The sequence below is a fragment of the Azolla caroliniana genome, unplaced genomic scaffold, assembly GCF_043228905.1.
Source record: "Azolla caroliniana isolate FFs.n. ecotype wild unplaced genomic scaffold, voAzoCaro1.0.p SCAF_7, whole genome shotgun sequence".
Classification (NCBI taxonomy): Eukaryota; Viridiplantae; Streptophyta; class Polypodiopsida; order Salviniales; family Salviniaceae; genus Azolla; species Azolla caroliniana.
In genome coordinates this window covers 1,492,491-1,508,792 of record NW_028230442.1, presented here as the reverse complement: position 1 = coordinate 1,508,792, position 16,302 = coordinate 1,492,491, and the positions used below count along the sequence as shown (strand labels likewise).

The following is a 16,302-nucleotide window of genomic DNA, read 5'->3' as shown; positions in this document are numbered from 1 at the left end:
CATCCATCCATCCATCCATCCATCCATCCATCACCATGACATGGCCCACACACACACACACACTATATCATATGCTTTCTCTGCTTTTTTACCCATTCATTCCCTGAAGAGGCCTCGCCGAAAGGCCGCCTTTCGCAGCAAGCAAGCAGACATCGCAGTCTACAATCGCTTCTTCTCCATCTTCTGCTTCCACACTCGTTCACTAAGATCATCTCGTTCGAATTCGGCCTTTGTCGCCGGTTGCCTCCTGTCTACGTGTTCTAAACTTAGCTGTGGCAACTAAACACGAGGGTTTGCACTCTCATCACAAGGACTTCTGTCATGATTCCTTGCTTTTGCCCAAAAGTCGCGGCCATCTCATCGAACTTCCCATTGTGTTTCTTGCTTTTCGAGTTGCAATTAGTCGTCCATCATCGATGAGATGATGGACCCACGTGGATCGTCATCTCGCCCTTCGCCTCAAGAATGCTTTCCTTGAGGTAAATGTACCTACATGCATCAATGTACTTACAATTGTGGTTATTCCATCAAGTTTGGATCGTGTTCATACTTGGCGTTTTGCTTGTCACTTCATGGTTATCGTATGAGGGCATGTTCTTATTGGTTATGGCACCTCACCTTTTGAGTCACTTTCACTCTACACTCACTTGCATGTGTAAGCATTGCTTGTACAAGGCTTAAGGTATTGATGTAAAGTCGCTTAGTTATGCTTCTGATTATTTGATTGAATCATGATTATGTTCTTCTTTAGAGTTGCAAATCGAATTTTGTTCATGTTCTTACAATTTGGACTATCATCCATCGTCACAATCTACACAGAGTAACATATTTTTCCCTTCAACCTTGCCACAAAAAGGCCAACATGTCTTGCATCTTCGAGGATCATTGTTGTGATTATCTCATCACAAGCAAGTTCTTACTTAAACTTGGGATTACTTCTTGAAGGGTAAAAGCATATATTCTCCGTATTTTACTTACTTCGAGCAAGAGTTGTGAATACATTACCTAGGTAACATCATCATTATAAAAGCACTTACTTGGAGTTGCAAATACATGATCGAATATATGATAAAGAAAGAAGGGAAGCAAGCATATATGCATATATACAAACATATACTATGGAGATTTCACAAAAATCGTTCGTCGTAGCATTAGAATCGGGCTTTGTGTATGCCCTTTAGATATAGGAATGAGGAAATTTGATTTCTTGATTCAACAAAAATACATATTATAAGTGAGCACATGGGAATGGGGCAACCAAACCAATTCGGGCAACTTTTGGACTTGTATTACAAAAACTTAAATTGCCCATCTATTGTTGACTTTATCCTAACAATCGTGTTTTAATGGTTTTGGAGTACAACATTTTAGTTATATATCGACTATGATTAACCATAGCCCTTTCAAATATACTCTAACTACTTTGTCATGTCGAAGTTCAAATAGTGACATCACATCAACTTTGTCTTTCTTTTTTATTTTTACCCCACCTTTTATAACATGATCACTTTTGGGAGATTTTAAAAGGAATGCCATTGACAATTGTTTCTAGCCCCTTGGTCGTGGGAAGTGAAGTTGCAAAAAATATTGTAAGGAGCAGATTGTTATTGTGCATGATGTTTCACTAAAAATACGAGGAATGTAATAACGAATACAACTTCAACCATATTGCTCGAGCATGAAATCAACAACCATAGGTTATGGAACACGAGGTTGATTGCAATAATATCATATTGTTTAACTTTCGATAAGATAATCTCGTGAATTTAGAAGGGTCTTTTCGCATTCTGAACCACGATGGAAGCAAATGAGAACAAAACGTTTGACTAATAGATGTCTTCGTGTTTTGGGGAGCTTCAACGTTGGGCAATAGAAATAATACAAAAAAAGGTTGTTTCAATTGCTTCCAACCCTTTGGTTTTATGTTGTGGGCAAAGGGCTAGCACATCTCACGTGTCCATTCTTATTCTTTAGTTTTGGCCACGTATGTCATCCAATGTCTACTAAATCTTGACATATATTTGATCCTTGCTTTGACGTACACACATTTGTTGTAAGGCTTGGGTATTTGTTATGAATAATGAATAATTGATTAATTATGTATATCATTCAAATTTTAGAAAATATAGATGACTTGACCAATTATTTCAATTATTGATACCGATTCACACTATGTGAGCCATTCATTGTTTAACTTCGTACTAATTTGCTATTTAAGGTTTTCTCAAGCAACAAATTGGTAGTAATTTGCTATGCACTGTCTCTTGCTGAGAATTCCTCAACAAGTGATACAAATTCCTCCCATGCAATAATGTTGCAATGTTCACTTGGCAAGGTTGTCTAAATTCTCTTGTACATTGTATGAAGAATGTTTCCATGCTATGGTTCAAATGGTTGAACCATGATTTAACACAAAAATGTTGTTTGTTTTGCATTTGACTCGATGGTATAGTTTGGTAATTTTTCAATTCAACCAATTGTTTGTTATAAATAAATGGGTACTTTGATTAGTCTTTTTTTTTAAAAACAAATAACCAAGACAATTATCTCAATAACTCATGTTAAGAATCGATTTATGCATAACATAACAGTTTGAACTTCGCTAAGACGATGAGAAAACATGCACACACACAGAAGACTATTACTTGCCATTGACACCAAATATATGGTTATTAACGGCAATTGAATGCTTACTCTCTAAATACATTTAACTCTTGATCGCACCATGTAAAAAAACTCATATAATGAATGTTGAGCCAAATTTGAAATATTGAATGAACACTTACTATCAATAAATTTGATCACTTGACCTTAATTGTAGGATGTCACTAAGGCATTGTAGTGAATCTTTAACTTGAATGATTTAAGCCAAATATGCTCGTTCTTTTTTATTCAAACATCTCGAGTATTTTTGCAGTATGAATGCATTATTGTGAAGGGAACTAAGCCTTCAATATCATACATGTGACATCACTTAAAACATGTTGTAGGTTAAGTCCTAGGCAACATGAACTCAACAACATATAAATATGAATCATGATGTTCCCTATAGATGCCATGTATAAATGACCAAAGTTATGATGTATAAGTTGCATGACTAATATTATGATGCCTTTTTGTATGGGTTGCTTTTCCTACACCATGATTGAGAAGTAACGTCAATAGTGTAACAAGAGACATATTTCTCAAATTCTCCTCCCACATCTATGTAATATACAAACACATTGTATTTTTAATGTTTAAACTTCTAGCATAAAACGTAAAGTGTCGAATACGCCAAGTAAAAATATTGTTGAATATCATAATGTGAATATTGGGCCTATGGTAGTATAACAAGGACATAACACAAAAGATTCTCTTACTTGATGGAAGAATACTCATTAGTTTCTTTAAGTTTATTGGAATACCCTTGTAAAACTCAACCTTCACCAAGTTTGATGGATATAAATGATTGGAGACTCGGGGATAGATTTTGTAAATATTCAAAAAGTTGGGGGGAGAGAGGTGTATATGAGCGAGCGTGTTTCTCACCATGAAGATACACATGATTTTTCCTTTATTCAGCCCCCCAAAGTGCCCATGGTAAGCCCTCTTCTTTGAGTAAGCATGGGTTCGTTAACTTTGCGTATCCTTAAATCAACAACCCTCATTTGCCAAAGATAGCCATCATTCGTCCCTCGGAACTAGCTAGGGGAAGCATTGGATGATAAACTTGATCAGTGACTGGCATGCTACGCCTTTCAAGCTGATCTTTAGGCCTCAAGAAACTCAATGGTGGATGGATGGACCTCGTGCGTTCACAAGACTTTCGGAGAGGCAAAAGGTAGACGAGCGGGTAATAATGGTTCATTTAGAGCTGTGGGTGTATCGGTAAGGATCGACGATTGAGTTTCACTGTATGTCCCCAAATGCCAATGGAACACCATGTTCGTTATAAATGCTTTTATGTGAACAACAAGGCCTACTCATAAATGGGCTCCATGGATATATCATATTATTGGTTACAAGTTATAAGTTATAAGTTATAAGTTATATCAATAAGATATAAAGACATATTTGGGAGATGGGCCAAAATTGTAAATAAGTGTAAAAGCAAGGCCACAATTTCGAAATACTGTATGATATATATAGGGTTATCATCATCATCATTATCATCATCAAGATCAAGAGTTTCTTCTGCAGAGAAGTGCAGAGAATCGAGGACAAGTGAAGAGAAGCGTGGCGTTTCGTACTGTTGTCTTCTTCGGTCTATCAGAAACGCCCAGGTGACATCAGTCTTTCCTTTATCTTCTCTGTTCCTGATTCTGCTATTGTTCTCTATTAATTTCATTGACAGAAAGAAAGATATGTCAGAGGTCAAAATTGGTCTATCAGAAAAACCTTGATTGAAAACAGCGGTGAAACTATTCATAGTGAAAAGCTCTAGGTTTCATTTTGATCCACGAGAGAGATGCATCACTAACGCTTTTAAAATTTCAAAATCATACCTTTGAGGCCAGAGATTTTACTCCCACGGAGAAATATGTAATACAATCTTTTGATAACAAGGAAAACAAAAACAAGTTGTGCTTAGAGTGACAGAACAAATCATCTGGCTGGTAGCACATCCACCAGAGCCAACTAAATTCTACCAAAAGTTAAGAAGACTTTTCATCGATAACTCAGGTTAAAACCATTCAAGGGAAAAGGATAAAAAATTTGAAGGTTTTTCTTCAATAAGCTGTCAAATATTGAATGTTCTTTTACCTTCATGTTTATAATTAAAAGCTGGTTTTCAAAGTTTGCAAATGAAATTGCACTAAGCTCGAGTTTTACTTCGGACACTCACTAAGGGTAATATGATGGCATATTCATGTATTTCCTTGTCATGGTACATTTTTTATGCATGTACAAACTATATATTTATGTAAGTTCATGTATGTACATATCGTGCTTGTAAATGTGTATACATATAGTACAAACACGTGTGTTCTTTCGTTTTTCTTTCTCACTGTAACATATATCGAACAAATATCCCATCACATTTTTATATGCAATTGAATTTTATTGACCATATAGGACTAGAGTCTGGACATATCCACATATGCTTGTACATGCTGTGATGACGGAATGGAGGGGCATGGTCGCTGTCCCATATTTTTTGAAATTGTAGGCCTGTACTTCATGGGTCCAATTCTTAGGTTTGATCTGCACTTACTTGCTGGATATGGACCACACATGTAGTGCTGGTAGGGTGGCTATCACATTAGGCAGAAGTATGATTACACTTAATGGAAAATATGTACATTTGAGTACTCTTTATTGGTGGGTTTGTATTCTACTCAAATCCTGCCATATCTATTGCTCAAAGAATACTTTTTGGAGTGGTCGCAAGTCTGAAAGATGCTAAACATGACAGTGCTAGGGGAAATGGCTCATCTCAGCTTGTAATACGTACGAAATAACTTTAAAACAGGTGTCAATATATATTTTATTTGTTGAACGTTCTCCAACTTGCAGAACCAAAAGTTCAGTTTCTACAGTCAGTACCGAGACAGATTTACAACCTGAAGAAGATAAAATACTAGCAACCCTATTACTCGAAATTAAAATTTCATGTTTAGGTCCAAAAGAAAATTTGGCTATCTCGGACTGTAGAGTTCCTATTTTATTATTTGATCCTGGTTACATTCTACTTCAGATATGCTTTCTATCCAAGACAGCTCCACACACAAAATTCCACTTTTGACAGAGATACAATAAATTAAAATTTCATAATTAGGTTTGAAAGGAATTTGTACAGGCTTAAACCATAGAGTTTCTAACTTATGACTTGATACTGGTTGCAAGTCCATTCTCAGATATGTGCTCTATCCAAGCCATCTTGCACACGACATTTCATTTGGCAGAGATACTAAAGGGGTTCCAGTGTTGAATTAAAAGATAAAAATATATAAAGATAAATAGTTAAATGTTTACAACTTGTGGACACGATCTGTGGGTTAATGAATCAATAAGAAGAGTATGAAGGAACAACAGAGGCTAAGTCTTATTTCAACATTCTGGTTAACAATGAGGTTATGAGATTATATCTGAAAGTTATCTGTGCATCTCCTTTATACTCATGATCCACCTTAAAACAAACTTGGTAAACCAAAATGTGTTCTTATATAATTGTTTGTTTATGTGAAATTGGCCATAGTGCTCTTTTATTAACACATATACAGCATCAGCTGTCACCTGTGTATGTAGTGCTCTAAAGATATGTTGGAGTTCAGAGGTAGATTTCAATGGCCATGGAAAAAGAAAGATCCGTATGTGAACCCAGATTTAGATCCAGTTATTCTTGTTCCTGGGATTGGAGGCTCCATATTACTGGCTGTGAACGAGAAAGGACATAGGGAGCGAATATGGGTGAGACTTTTTGCTGCGGATCACGAATTCAAGTCAAAACTATGGTCTTTATTTGATCCAGAGACAGGTGGGGTTTTTCATTATGGAGCAATATCCGTCATTCCTTTTACATTTTCTTTGTTAATTTTGGGAGTAATATTACGTATAGGTAGTTTGAAACAAGACCATGATATCTCTATATTTGACTTTGAGATGAGAATATTCACCATTTCCTTTATCCGTTGCTCCCAAAGTCATGCTGCAACGTTTGCTTCCTTGTTACTTTGCCAAGATACCGATCATAAAATGGTGATATTTGTATGAATTTGTATATTAGTTCTGTTACCTTATGTTCACAATTCTTTTTTTATAGGTAAAACAAAATCCCTTGATCCACGGACAACTATTGAAGTTCCAGATGAGAGGCATGGACTATATTCTTGTGATGTATTAGACCCTGATCTGGTATATGGCTGTCCTTTCACTTTAAGTGTGTATGATTGATATATATGCACGTTCTTTCACCTCAGCTAAATTAGCAGGTGAATATAGGAAATATAACTCTTTCACAAGTGGCTTTCCTAATATCGATTGGAGATAGTTTTTGTTTGTACACATTTAAATGAGCAAATAAATGGATACATGCATATGCATGTTTGTATGCATGTATTTCGAAAATAAATGCTCTATTTTTTACTTGTTGAAATCATATTGATTGTCTTGTTACTTCAAAATTTCATGGAACGTTTCAAAAAGTGTGCATGTGAAACTTCAGAAAAAGTTCTTTTCTTTTCTATTTTCATAGTCAGGTCTAAGTGATACATTTGGTGCACCTAAATGTGTAGACATTGTAAATGATGCTGTCCTAAGTAGAATCAACAAGATACTGAGTCATCAGATGAGTCTGATGTAGCTTTCGTTTATAATCACTATATGTAATATTCCGCAGTTTTTTTATTCTATGGTGTAGCTTGTTGCTCTGAGGAAACTTGTGTAATTTATTCTGTAAGAACTTCTGTTTTGAATATTTAATGTTTACTTTTTGAGAAGAACTTTGGGTCTTCTATAATTGATAATTTTCCAAGTTTCTGTATTAATGTGGTCACCAGTATGGTCATTCTGTATGGAGAGTTGTGGAGTAATGGCATGAAAACTCAAGTAATTTTAATTACCATCCCGTTTCCATTTTGGAAGTTATTTTATTATGTGATTTCTCCTTCTGGAACTGCCAGTTGTATACTGAAAGATGAGGCTTTATAATCATCAGAGCTACAAATTTTAATGCTAGCAAATGCTAATGAAGCTTTTCTCCATTCCTATGTAATAAGGTAGAATTAATAGCTCAATTGCATAGGTTTGGTCAGCAAAAACAATGTCAGCTTGTGGTTTTTAAACAACACATGAATGACTTGTTTAAAGTGCCCTCTTGATGCAGGTGGTCCCATTAAATGTAGTCTGCTATTTTCATGAATTGATTGGAAAGCTCTTGGAATGGGGTTATGAGGAAGGTTCCACATTATTTGGGTTTGGCTATGATTTTCGACAGAGCAACAGGTAGATACTCATTGCAGGAAGTTTCACAATCTATCAGTGTTTCTATATTCTGAGCCTCCTTGTTTTGCATGTAATCCAGGCTTGAAGAAGTAATGGAACAATTTAAGATTAGGTTAGAAAGTGCTGTCACTGCATCTGGGGGTAAAAAGGTCAATATTGTTAGTCACTCCATGGGTGGACTGCTAGTAAAATCCTTTTTGGCTCTGCATCATGATGTAAGATGTATCTCATTTTTTGTTACATGCTTGTAATTTCTGAAATAAAATACTCTTAACATTATGGATGTTTGCAGGTATTTGAGAAGTATGTGAACTCATGGATTGCTATTGCAGCACCCTTCCAAGGTAATGCACTCTTGCAGACTAAGAATATCCCTACTCTTACAGACTAAGAATATCCCTTTGATGACTTATGCACAACATTTGAACAAACTCAAGGTCATCTATATTACTAATGTGTTTTTAAACTCTGCTTGAGATAATTTATCATTGTAAAGGGTTTCCAATGACTCGGATTTGATTTTCTTTTGTTGCGCTATATTGATGTCTTTCAAGAGGTTACATATCACAATTTTTTCTTGTCTTTGAACAACAAACCAAAATAAATACAACTAAACATATGGAACTAAAAAATCTATATATCCAAGATCTTACGATTCTAAACTTATCTTCGAAAAATCTTCAACATGGGCCTCTCCAAGATGGAAAGATATCCAAAACAAGGGAAGCACCTTTGGTGTCAGATTACAATGGCCTTTATTTGTCGGTGACAAGGGTGACGAGGCTGTGTTCCATTGCTATTGCCTGATCTATTGTAACCCCTTTTGAGCGCCTTACATATCAGGACCAGTTTTCGTATCATTTGCTTTATTTCTTTCATAATTATTACATCAGATTTACCAATAACATGTAAGATGATGGAATATCTTGGTTTCAATCAGTACTACTGCAATCTAGAAGCAGAAATTAGAATTTCTGATGATGAAGATGCTATAATTATCATTAATAATATTATTACTAATTAGTCGACTAAGGTTATGATTTCTTTACGGTTGAAACATCACTTCACAAGTCTAAACTGGTTCTGTCTTACCCTGTGTAGGTGCACCTGGATTTATAATGGATGTTCTTCTAACTGGTTGTGAATTTGTAAAAGGATGGCAACGTGAACTCTTCATTGCAAAATGGAGCATGCATCAGCTGGTATACTGATGGCATAATTCTTGGAATACCCCTAATTTGTTTGGTATCTACTAAATACCCTTAAGTTTAAAACAAAATGCCATTAATCCCATGCAGTACCAAAATGTTTCGGGTCTCTGGTAAAATTTGAAAACTTGGGGGTATTCTGTTGATATTTGAATTATTAAGGGTATTTTGGTGTTTTGTCCAGAATTTCCTTTTGTTTCCCACCTTGTTAATATATTTGATGATGGTGTTCTCTCATCAGTTGATCGAGTGTCCGTCTGTTTACGAGCTTATGGCAAATCCTGAGTTCAATTGGCCAAGAGTTCCACATTTGAACATTTGGCGTGATTACATTGATTCTATGGGTCAGCACAGTGTTAAACTGGAGTCATATGGACCAAAAGATTTGCTTCCTATATTGACTGAGGCTTTGAACAAAAACACAGTTATGTGTGGGTTGCAACAGTATTTAAGTTTTTTGGGAAAAAACACAAAAATCCCCATACTTGTTGGGTATTTAACAGAATACCTCTTAAGGTTAAATTTTCTATCAAAATACCCCTGTGATATGAATTTTACAACTACAAGGGGCTATCCTTGTAACGTTTAGAAACCTGATATTCTTGTAAATACCCAACAAGTTAGGGATGATATCTTTGTTTTTTCTCTAGGTATACATAATATATTTACTTAAACATCTTGACGTTACCATTTCATGACACAGATAACTTATGGCCGAGAGAAAATCCCTCTGCCATTCAATCATGATATCTTCAATTGGTCAAATGAAACACGAAGAATCTTGGAATCTGCAAAGCTTCCTTCGGGAGTAAAATTCTACAACATATTTGGTACAAGTAATGATACGCCTCTGGATGTATGGTATGTATTCACATTCAAGTTGGTTAATGTTTTTCCCTTGTTTAAGACTATTGAAAAGGAGTCTCATTGTTAATTTCCTCAAGCCTATGTGTGTAATGAGATGATCTTTACAGAGTACTCCTGCCTTGAAAAATAAGAAGAGAAGCAAATAAAACTATTAACCCAAACTCATGATATTTTACAGTTATGGAAGCAAGACGGCGCCTGTTAAGAGTCTTCCAGATATCCTTCACATAGAGGTACTATGCGTGCATATTGTCTGATCATTTGTAAATCTCTATATGTTAGTGGAAACGTGGGTATTTGTGGTAGGTGAACAGGGTCAGGGTGACCTTTGTGAAAGCCTCTGTAGCAGAGCGCACTATAGAAAATCTAAGGCCACTCTATTTTTGGCATAGGTAGGGCATGCTCTAAAATTCTATGGTATTGCAGAACTAGGCCACACGGCAAGTCTGTCGGTATTTTGAAGAGATAAAATAATTCCTGTTTTTAGAGAAATAAAGGTCTGTTGTGGTTTGTGGTAAATCTCTCTGTACCTTTTGTGTGGGCAATATGAATCCTGTTGTTTGGAGATAATTTTAAACAAAGGGAAAATAATCAAAATACACCTGAATTCTTTGATAGTTGCCTTATTTAAATAAAATAAAGTTCTATGGTCCGGAGGTGAACCTCCTGTACATTACAATGATCTTACACTCACTACAAACTGCATTAAAATTTCTTGTCATTTCAGGCAGACTTCTTCTGTGTAGATGGCGATGGAACTGTTCCACAAGAATCTGCAATGGTAATGTTTGTGGATAAATGCTGTTAACAGATTCTGAAGCATATCATTTTATTTATGGAAAAATACCAAAATACTTTCAACATGCTAGAAATGACCAGAATACAGTTGTGGTAAATTTACTACTCCTGTGCAGGAGGCTGATGATTTAGAAGCTATTGTATTGCTGACTGACTTATTGACAATCAGGAGTATGTGTGCTTTTCATTTTAGGCTGATAATCTAGAAGCTATTGCAAGGGTGGGGATACCTGGAGATCATCGTGGTATGCTTTGTGAACCTCGGCTTTTTCGAATTTTAAAGCAATGGCTGAATGCGGGAGACCCAGACCCATTCTACGATCCAATGCTGGACTTTGTTATTCTTCCAACTAGAGAAGAGTGGGATGAATACTTCTCATCTATTTCATGCAATCAGAACGAGAAAGGAAACTCAGGAAACACTAGCTTCGAATTGGTTGCAAGCCTCTTCACAACTTCTTCAGACAGAGACTACACAATACATGCAGAAGCTCAGGCAGTATTCACTGAAGTTGCATCATCAAAATGTTAGGTCTTTCTGGAAAAAATCTAAGTTAACTTGTACAGTCTTACTATCCTGATTTGATCATTTTGACTTCAGGTTGATTTTTTATGTGTGTGATATGTATTGGAATTCAAAGAATTCCTTTCATATACTTGTACAGGCATTGACGCTTATTGCGCTTGTAAATTTATTCATGGTGAACAGCGCTATTGTTGTTCTTTAATTAACTCTTCTGTACATACAGACATAACAAATACGTGGAATATATTTAATTGTACTTGAAGCGATTGTAAATAAATGGAAATTACCTTTTTCTCTCAAGAAAAATATATCTCCTGTGTTACTTTGAAGAATGTGTTCGAGCTCAAATGGCTTTCTATTATCTATTTTGTACATGATAGAGGCAGATAAAACAATCATGACTTTGGTAAAGTCAGAAGCATTAAGCATATGTTACTTTGATTGAATGCATAGTGTGTGTAGTGCACTTTCATGAGCCATATTTGGTTGAGAGATTTTGTTTTGTAGTTTTTTATTAAGTGTGACTTCTTATGGCCAAATGATTCTTTCATATTTTCTTAACATGTTCTGGATATTTTACAAGGTGTTCATAATAAGAATTTTGTCATGCCTCAAATGTGGAATTTCACTACTAGAATGACTATGGAAGATTAGAACCCACAAACATAAGGATGCAAAACACCATAGTTATCTCATACTATAAGAACATTTTTAGTGTCCAAAGTATTTTATAGGTCAGTTTTGATATTATGCTTTAACAGTTATAGTTTTATTATTGTTTAGGTTCTATTGGTTTATTTAAGCATACACAATCAACTACTTATACAAGCCTTGCTTCAACTTCATTATGATACTATGCAATACTCACATTATAACAATTACACCATGATCTTATTGTTCCCATTGTAAAGTTTGGTGAGCCGCCACTTTATTTTCAACTAATATATTTATGCATTATCTTTTGTTTCTCTCTCTAGGCATATGGTGCCATATATATCATCCTCATATATCATATGGGATGTAACCTAACTAGATGACAATAGTTTTGCTTCTAAATAATCTCATAGGTTGACTTCATCCTATAGTAGACGTTTTTCTCTCCTCTTTCTCAATCACCCTCGAGTCTCGATACCTTCATCTTATAACATTTTTAGCACACCAACTTATAAATTCATTTGTACTTACGGCATCATGTTTAACTATGATTAGGTTGTGCATACTATGTTTTGCATGATGTAGCATAACTATTGGAGATGTGAGTCTTGTTTTAGAAAAAAATAACTTTTAGTAGGTGAATGATATGTGCTATACCTCAGTTTCTAATTTCCTTGGTCAATGGTTCACGACTATATGGAGTGATCTTATTTGGTTCCGGGTTTTACATTTTGTAGGTGTAAATTTATTAATACCCTTCAACAAAAGCAAATTTGGTTTAGTTGTCATATTATGAACAAAAAGAAAACAAGACATCACACATGCAACAAACTGTGATACATTATCTTAATTGTGAATTTATGGACGAAGTCTTAATCAACATATGGTATAGAGCAATTGAGGAGAGGGATTGATAGTAAATTACCATGAGAGATAAACCAATTGAAGAGAGGGATTAATGCAATTTAATTTTTGCATGGCAAGCAATACCTATGATTACCAAAATAGGGTATGCCACTTCTTTCTTCATATGCAAAACAACACACTACACTAATTATTTAAACTAAGATTCAAAAACTTGATTTTGCATGAAAGTGTTTACTTTGTGGATAAGTGGTCATTGGACTTCACCCAATGGGGCAACTTGTATTTATATGTACAAGTGACTAGCTCAAACGGTAGGCCATGCATTTTCTTCTAACATTGTGCGATCTCATATGTTATATGTCTATGAATCCCTTGATTAATCTTCTGCTAAATCCACTCCCATTCTCATTCTCCTTGCTATGACCATAGGGTGCACCATGCCTTAAGATAAGAAATTGCATGCAGTGCACAACTTCATGAGCTTCGAACAGAGAAAACGTTGTCCACCCCACAATTTCTTCATCTAATGATCTTATGTCGTGTCAACAGAGTTTTTGATTGATTGTTTTTGTCCAGGTGGAAGGTGTGAAGTAGGTTGCAACTTCGAGAACAAGTTCAGAATGCAATCTTCTCACCGGTTTTGGACGGTGGAGAAGGTTGTTCGCCGACTCTAGTGATGTACGACCGACCAAAGATCAACATGTTTGCGTGATTGTGAACAATAGGTGTGAACCAAGTAAAAGCTTGGGGGGGGGGAGGCCCAACAATCAGCAATGGTTCGGTTTGAGAGGGTCAAAACCGAACCGTTAAAATTTTTTGAAACTTGAATCGAACCGAACCACGAAACCGTTTAAACCTACGGTTTTGGTTTTCAACTTAGGTCAAAATTTTAAAATGTTAAATTAACATATTTCATTATTTTAAAATTTTAAAATTTTAAAGATGTTCCTAAAATGTGAAAATAAGGTCTAAAAATGAAAAGATTGTTTAAAAACAATAAAAAAAGAAAACCGTTAAACCGTTAAAACCGCGGCTTCTAATGGTTGAAACCTAACCGAACCGTTTAAAAACCTGAACCTAAACCGAAACGAACCGTTTAAACCGTTAAGGCACGGTTCGCGGTTCGGTTCGGCCGATTGTTAGGAGAGCCTATAGGGGAGGGATTGGCCATTTGTAATGTTGGTTTTGGGGGGGTGTCGACGAGAACGTGTGTGTTTTGTTGAAGAAAACCTCCGGAAGCTTGACACGAAACCGAAGGGTGGTTTTGGGCGGACGGCAGGTGTGAAACCATTTCCAGAAACCCTAGCTTCCGAACAAAACCACTCCTCCGTCTGATTTCTGCGCCTTCTCCTTCGCTTTCTTCTGGTCTGTGGCGGGGTCGACACCGATTCAGGAACAATGGTAATTCTCTCCTTCCATCTCTCTGTCTCTGTCTCTGTCTCTGTGTCTTCTTCTGTATGCTTTGCTTTGTTCTTGGTTGTCAGAATTGTCCTTAAAACGCCTCGGAATTGAAAGCTTTAGGTCGCTTATTTCACTGCATCTGAGAAAGATTGTGGATGTAATTCGCTTTTTTTTTTTTTGTCATCTCTATGCCATTTCCAATGTTCTCATTGGACATCCCTTCATCTTCTTCACGGTCTTCATCTTCATCGTCGTCTTCGTCTATTAGAATTCGATGGTTGCAATCTTCTCAGAGAAAGTTGCTTCTTCTTCTCTTTCACGGTTCTTGTTAGCTGAGGATTTTTTAATTTTCCTCCCCGTAGGTGAACGTTCCAAAAATGAAGAAGACCTTCTGCAAACAGTGCAAGAAGCACAATCAGCACAAGGTCACTCAGTATAAGAAAGGGAAGGACAGTCTCTATGTGCAAGGTATTTGATTTATGTTATGAGTGTCTTTGTGAGGCATTTTACGATTCAAATGGTGTCTCATCTTTTGGATACCTATTCATTTCCGTCAACTATTTGTACTTACTGCTAGGTTTTAGCCGATATTTATGAGAAGTGCCAAATTTTGACAAGCCTTTTTTACTGCCTAAAATTTTTGAGCTTTGCTATAATCTCAGGAAAGAGACGCTACGATCGTAAGCAATCTGGTTATGGAGGTCAAACGAAGCCTGTTTTCCACAAGAAGGTTAGACAATTAATGATTTAGTGTCATGTCACTGATTGATATCCAGATCATCCAATTATGATCGAATTTATCTTACTGTATTTTACAGTCTGACTGATGTATATATATCAACTAGATACGTCATTTAGTGTCTCTCAATTAAGGATAAGCAAATTATATTGGAGGACCTTTTTCTTTTTGTAATGAGAGAACACATCAGATTACTGTCTTATAGTTTGAATCTGATAGAAATAAATCAGATTATTAATCACCCTTATCTTAATTTTTCTGACTCTGATTGAAGCAATTGAGTTTTTGACTTGAGTTTGGCCCACTTTCTTTGAGAATCATGAAAATGACTTATGAGTATTTGTTGTGACTGGATTGATCATGTTGCATCTCTGTTTTTTGAGTCAGTTGTGTTCAACTTTACTGACTATATGCTTAATGATTGTAATATTGCACAGGCTAAAACCACGAAGAAGATTGTGTTGAGGCTGCAATGCCAGTCTTGTAAGCACGTCACCCAGCATGCCATCAAGGTACTATTAGCTTTTGATTTGTTGACTTTTGAAAATGGTCACAAGGCATTTGGAGGCTTACTATCACATATTTGTACATTTTGTCATTTAGTGAGTTGCCACAAAGATTGCATTGAGGGTCATTTCCATCTTATACTCGCCTCAACACATTAGATTGATTCTTTACATTTACAATCTTGTTGCTACTTTGTTTTGTGATTTATGAATTGATTTTGCTATCACAAAGATAGTTTCTAAGCTCTTAATAAGCAAAATTAAGTTCTGCATTATCATTTGGTTCAGATTGTTTCTTATGCTTTTTTATTGCAAAGAGGATTCTCAGGCTCCTTATTTCTTGTTTTGCAGTATATTCAATTGCTCATTACCTGTTTATTTGTTTTTTGTTCAGCGTTGCAAGCATTTTGAAATCGGTGGTGATAAGAAGCGCAAGGGTGCTATGTACTGATCTGCTGATCTTTTGTTGCTATGTTATCCGGGATGTTTTTTTGATAGAATTATTTTTTGTCGAGTTTGTAATCCCTTCAGACTATCGGAAATGAAACAGAATGTTTCAGAAATTCTCGTTAAAACCTTGTGTCAGAGTACAGTGTGGTTGAATCCGTTAAAGTTTTGATGGGCTAAGCAGTTAAATGTGTCATAAGTAGCTTAATTCATGATCTTTCAGATGGCTGGTTTGGCCACTGATGTGCACTTTTATTCCTGATTATGGTAATGATTGGTGGTTTTTGCATGCTAACCCTGAGCTGAACTTCTCGATTTGTGAACCGTAAACCTCATATACTTCTGGTTTAACAATAATCATAA

The 16,302-nt window shown here is 35.8% G+C and overlaps 2 protein-coding genes across 3 annotated transcripts; both read left to right on the top strand.

Moving 5' to 3' along the window:
• Nucleotides 1–4,123: 4,123 nt before the first annotated feature.
• LOC147861466 (alpha/beta-Hydrolases superfamily protein) lies at nucleotides 4,124–11,587 on the top strand. Of its 2 annotated transcripts, none has more exons than XM_087322119.1 (12): nucleotides 4,124–4,265; nucleotides 6,232–6,460; nucleotides 6,746–6,837; nucleotides 7,808–7,926; nucleotides 8,006–8,141; nucleotides 8,219–8,270; nucleotides 9,028–9,128; nucleotides 9,376–9,558; nucleotides 9,838–9,995; nucleotides 10,180–10,234; nucleotides 10,729–10,782; nucleotides 10,993–11,587. In XM_087322119.1, the coding sequence occupies exons 2-12, from the start codon at nucleotides 6,244–6,246 to the stop codon at nucleotides 11,329–11,331; spliced, it is 1,506 nt and encodes a 501-aa protein (XP_087178245.1). In that variant the 5' UTR covers nucleotides 4,124–4,265; nucleotides 6,232–6,243; the 3' UTR covers nucleotides 11,332–11,587. The 2 variants fall into 2 exon arrangements, with proteins under 2 accessions (XP_087178245.1, XP_087178246.1); XM_087322120.1 differs by having other exon boundaries at nucleotides 4,138–4,265; nucleotides 6,213–6,460.
• A 2,541-nt stretch (nucleotides 11,588–14,128) lies between these two features.
• LOC147861465 (large ribosomal subunit protein eL42-like) lies at nucleotides 14,129–16,079 on the top strand. Its single transcript, XM_087323033.1, has 5 exons — nucleotides 14,129–14,247; nucleotides 14,610–14,715; nucleotides 14,910–14,977; nucleotides 15,424–15,498; nucleotides 15,887–16,079. Exons 1-5 carry the CDS (start codon nucleotides 14,245–14,247, stop codon nucleotides 15,941–15,943), a joined length of 309 nt encoding a protein of 102 aa, XP_087179159.1. The 5' UTR covers nucleotides 14,129–14,244; the 3' UTR covers nucleotides 15,944–16,079.
• Nucleotides 16,080–16,302: the final 223 nt, after the last annotated feature.